Genomic DNA, 4,908 nt, shown 5'->3' with positions numbered 1-4,908 from the left:
CTCCCTCTCCCTGCTGGTCACCCCTTTTTCAATCATGGAAGGATTGGTGGGCCTGGGGCTGAGGATGGACAGACAGACAGACAGACACACACCAACGGCTGGCTCTGGCGGGGAGCGGGGACAGGGTGTCTAGCACCTGAGACCACGTTTGACACACTGGCTCCTGCTGCGTGGAGCCAGTCCCAGCTGGGAGCCTGCCTGCCACCACTCACACTGCTCCGGGTGACTCTGCGCCCAGCGCACACGTGTCTCTGCTCTGTCTCTCTAGAAATATTACCCGCCGGACTTCGATCCTGCTAAGATCCCAAAGCTCAAGCTCCCAAAGGACCGACAGTATGTGGTGCGGCTCATGGCGCCCTTCAACATGCGGTAAGAGGGGCTGTACCGGGCAGAAAGAGAGAGCTGTAAAGAGAGGAGTTTGCTTGGGAATCATTTAGTCTCCATCCACAGCAGGGGAGCTGCTGCCAGCAGCCGTTAGCGGTGACACAGACCAAAAGAAAAGGGGAGAGGAGGAAATGCTGTGGGTGATTTTGGGGTTCTTTGAAGAAGAGGTACTGAGGCGAAAAGAACCTTTGCTCAGAACCTGGGCCTGACAATCACTTGCCCTCTTTTTTCCCTTCTTTTGATGTGTTACAGACTTTTCTTTCTCCTTTTCTAGATGCAAGACATGCGGTGAATACATCTATAAAGGGAAGAAGTTTAATGCCCGTAAGGAGACTGTTCAGAATGAGGTGTACCTGGGCCTTCCCATCTTCCGCTTCTACATCAAGTGCACGCGTTGCCTGGCAGAGATCACTTTCAAGGTGAAATATCTTCTGTATTTTCTGTGCTCTCGCTTCCTGGGGAGGCTGTGCAGTCTGTGGACGTTACTGGGTGCTGACCCCATGGGGAAGAGGTGTCCCAGCAAAGACTGAGTCTGGCCGTGCGCTTTTTGGTGTCTCTTCCCTTATTGTGGCAGTTTGTAGTTCTGAAACGTCTCACCCATCTGTGGGTGGACATCTCCTGGAACAGAACAGAAGGCCATGGGTGATTGTCTGCCCTGTGGTGTGAATGAACTTGGGAAAAGTTTGATTGTAGCTCTGGAAGTGGCCACAGGATGTCTGGAGCAGAATCGCCCCAGTGCAATGATTTTGCCGTGTCGTTTCTTCCTTAGACAGATCCTGAGAACACGGACTACACCATGGAGCACGGCGCCACTCGCAACTTCCAAGCTGAGAAGCTCTTGGAGGAAGAGGAGAAAAGAATGCAGAAGGAGAGGGAAGAGGAAGAGCTGAACAATCCCATGAAGGTACAAGAACATGCCCTTCTCTGCAGAAGGCAAACCTCTCTCCTTTCCTGGCTGGCTTTCCGCATCAAAGCAGCTTTTCCTGTCCTATTAAGACCCAAAAATGAGGATGATGATGATGATCCTCCTAGTGCTTCCTGCCCTATACTGGGTGGGGTGGTGGTGTTGGAGGTTGCTGGCTACCTCACATAAGCCTGACTTATCTCTGGTCACCCAGGTCCTGGAGAACCGAACCAAGGACTCCAAGCTGGAGATGGAGGTTCTGGAGAACCTGCAGGAGCTGAAGGAACTCAACCAGCGCCAGGCAAACGTGGACTTTGAAGCGATGTTGAAGCAATACAAGGAGTACGAGGAGGAGCAGAAGCGCAAGGAGCAAGAAGAGGATGAGCAAGAGATGAAGTGAGTGGACTGGAAGCGTTCGTGGGCCCACGGACAGGGCTGCGTCTCACCCTTTCCTCAGCACCCTGAGAGCGCTTAGGAGAGGGTCCTGCCTGATTTCACAGGAGTGGTGTGGGTGGGATGTAGTCCTGAGTGGGCTGTGAGGAGACTGGGGACAGTTTGTCGTGGCAAAGTGTTTCGGGAGGTAGAGGTGGAGGGGTTTTGGTATCACTGGCCCGTCCAGTGGGGAGATCCGGGCTGCTGCCGGGGTCTGGCTGCCCCTGAGAGGTGTCCTCACGTGGAGAGAGTTTCTGCACCTGGCTGAGGCTGCAGATCTCGGTGCTGTTGACCTTTGGGTGCTGCTTGAACGAGACTTCTTAAAAAGCACCTGAGAAGGTGGATCCCATTGCACTGCTGCTGAATTCCAGCAAGCGGGCCAGGCATGGCCGCGCTCGCCGTGGCGGTGGAACGGAGCCAGCCCTAACCCTCCGCGCGCGGGCTCTCTCTTTGCAGAGCGATGCTGGAGCAGGCTCAGAACCGGCACCTGCTGGTAGATTCCGACTCTGACGAAGAACCCGCAAAATCGCGCACAAAGCCTGTGGCCAAAATGAAACCTACGGACATCTTGCAGGAGGTGAGCCAGGGCAGCGCCTCTTCCCCCAGCCCGAATCCGCCATCCTGGGCTGCGTTTTGTCCCTGTTTTGTGTGACGCTGGAGCCCCAGTGCCTGTCACGCATGAGCAGCGTAGAAAGCCGGTGTCCCTGTGCACTGAGCCGAAAGGACACAGGGATCGGTTGGTGATTTCAGACCGTGGCTGCTGACAAAGGCGAGGAGGGAGCTGTCCCTGTCCTCGCTCAGGACGTGGCTTCCCTTTCAGCTCCAAAAGGACGAGCTCGCCTATGCCTTGGTCACAAACCAGGCAGGATTTCAGCACTCTGAAAATTACAGCGATGAAACCACTGCCTGGGCCAGCCTCTCTCTTGCTTCTGTTTTGTCCGTGTTGGAGAAAAGCAGAACAAAAGAGCTTTCAGCGCCCAGTTGTGAGGGAGGGATTATCCCCGCAGCCAGGCCCCTGCACTGCTGCTCTCCGATGTCGATCCGTGTCCGCGGGGCCCTGTGCCCGGGTGGATGAATCAAAGCTGCCGTGTCTCTAAGCCGGGCTGGGGTTAATCTCAGCCATGTTCCCTGGCCCGGCACTAATCCTCGTGCCCAGGGGAGTTGGGTTCAGCGGCTGGACCACCTGCAGGCACGCGGTGGCTAGCAGAGGCCGTGCAGCCCTGTGGCACGCATCTGGCTCCTCCGCATCCCCGCACCAGCCCGCGGCTACGCAAGGCTGGATTTAACTGTCACAAGCAGCGGGACATTTGTCTCCGAGGGTTGTTTTGCAGCCGTTTAGATCCATATCCCTGGCTTGTGCCAGTCCCTGCGGGGGGAGAACACCCTCCGTGGCTGCTCCGGGCAGCTGCCTGCGTGTCTCTCGCTCTTTGTGCTGCTGTTTTTACCGCTCCTCCTTCTCCCCTGTCCATCTGCCTCCCCTCCAAGGCTGGGGCACCCTCACACCGCTGCTCTACTCCGCAGGAAGCTCAGCCCCAGAATAAGAAGCCGAAGACGGAGAGCTGGGAGCGGAGCGTGGGCAAACTGAACACCAAGTCCCAGCTGGCCGGGCTGGTGACGGTGAGGAAGCAGAAGCCGGATCCTGCCCTGGCTAACGGGACAGAGAGCCAAGGCACCACGGCCAACACGGGTAACAGCCCGCGCGGGGATGGGGTGGCCTGGGCTGGGCCGTGGGGAGGGGTCTGGCCGCACCCAGGCGGGGTTTAGCTCTCTCTTCAGAGCCTGAGTGGTCTCAGGTCAAGTCCTTGTTGTGGGACAAGGGGTTGTCCCTGTGTCCAGGAGATGTCCCCATGGAGGAGAGGCTCCTTCCTGGCCTGTGGCGGTAAGCCAAGGTCTTGGAGACAGACCGTCAGGGTCAGAAGCTTCCAAACAGCGTCTGGGTGGTCAGATACGGTGCTGAAACCGTCACAACAGCGAGATACAGATGGAAAAGCAAGAAAATTGCTTTGGTTTAAGGCCTGATTATGAAACTGCCGAACTGCAGGAATTTGGAGGCTTTAGGGATCTGGTGAAAACAAGCAGAAAGGTTTCCCAGCACCTCATCCCTCACCGCAGCGGGAAAACAGAGGATTGGGAGAAGGGGCCGATGAACTGGTCCTTTGGCTTAGCAAGTCCCTCTGCCCTTGAGGGATCCCTGGGGGTGGCCGGCTCTGGGAGTTGCCCCGTTTTCGATCTTTTTTCCCCTGCCACCGACTGCTGGCGGGCTCGGTTCAGCCAAACCCCGCAAGCAGAGCTGCCCAGCTTCCGAGGATTGGGAGCCGCTCCTACAGCTCGCGTGGCCAAAGCCAAGAGCCGGCTCCTCTCTTCCTTTCAGCGACAGAAATCTCCTGGGGGATTGCGGAGGGAAAAAGGGGTTTTGCAGACCGTGGGCCCACATGGCTGCTTCTTCCTGGTCCCGTGGGGTCTCCTTGTCCCCCCAATTTGGCCTCATCGAGATTGGGGCTGGGGGTGAGGCGCCGCTCGGACTCTGGCTCTGTTTTTCCGGCAGTGGGGAGCGCCGTACCTGATGCCGTCCGCTCTCTTTGCTCCGCTTCCAGGCTTGTTTCCTGCAGCAACGGGCGCCACGTCCTCTCTGGGCTTGTTGGGGACATATTCGGACAGCGAGGACAGCACGAGTGACTGATGAGGGACCGAGCCAGCCCGGAGCAGGGACAGCGGGCTGTCCCCCCTCCCAGCTGACAGACTAGAGCCACCATCGCTGGGGTTTCCTGGAGTCCCAGCGTTGTCCCCTGCCCGTCCTGGGGTGTGCGTCCATCCTCCAGTGGGGACAAGGCCACCTTCTCTGTCACCGCCAGCAGAGCGAACCCGCTCGAGAAGATGGCTTTCAGGGAGGAGGGTGTCATTGGGACGCCCCAACGCTGTCCCAGCCTGGCTGTCCCCAACCCCAGTGTCCAGCCAGCCCCAGAGCACAGTGTATCCCAGTCCTGCTCCCGTACGGTACTGGGAGGCACTGGGACTGTGGAATTTCCCTCACACCGGTCGTGTTTGGACCCCAGAATGTCACTTGGTGACTGTCCTGGGGGCCAAGGTCCCTTTATTGCCCCAGGAGGACCCACTGCCACCCTTTCTGTGACCCTGGATGTCCCCTGTCCCCTCCTGGGAGGCTCGGACCCCACCTGTGTGGGGTGAGC

General features: G+C 58.1%; 1 protein-coding gene across 1 annotated transcript; it reads left to right on the top strand.

Annotated features, from left to right (window-relative positions):
• Nucleotides 1-268: 268 nt before the first annotated feature.
• Nucleotides 269-4,400, top strand: CCDC94 (coiled-coil domain containing 94; the record flags this gene model as incomplete). The annotated part of the gene is made up of 7 exons (XM_010078476.1): nt 269-369; nt 659-803; nt 1,154-1,288; nt 1,503-1,684; nt 2,177-2,297; nt 3,242-3,407; nt 4,315-4,400. Coding segments are annotated over 7 exons (936 nt in total), but the record flags the coding sequence as incomplete, so codon positions are not given.
• Between the last annotated feature and the right edge of the window lie 508 nt (nt 4,401-4,908).

This window comes from Pterocles gutturalis, unplaced genomic scaffold (genome assembly GCF_000699245.1).
Source record: "Pterocles gutturalis isolate BGI_N339 unplaced genomic scaffold, ASM69924v1 scaffold3018, whole genome shotgun sequence".
NCBI classification, from domain to species: Eukaryota; Metazoa; Chordata; class Aves; order Pterocliformes; family Pteroclidae; genus Pterocles; species Pterocles gutturalis.
Note: the sequence above shows the minus strand (reverse complement) of the source record. Positions and strands in the feature narration are given on the sequence as shown.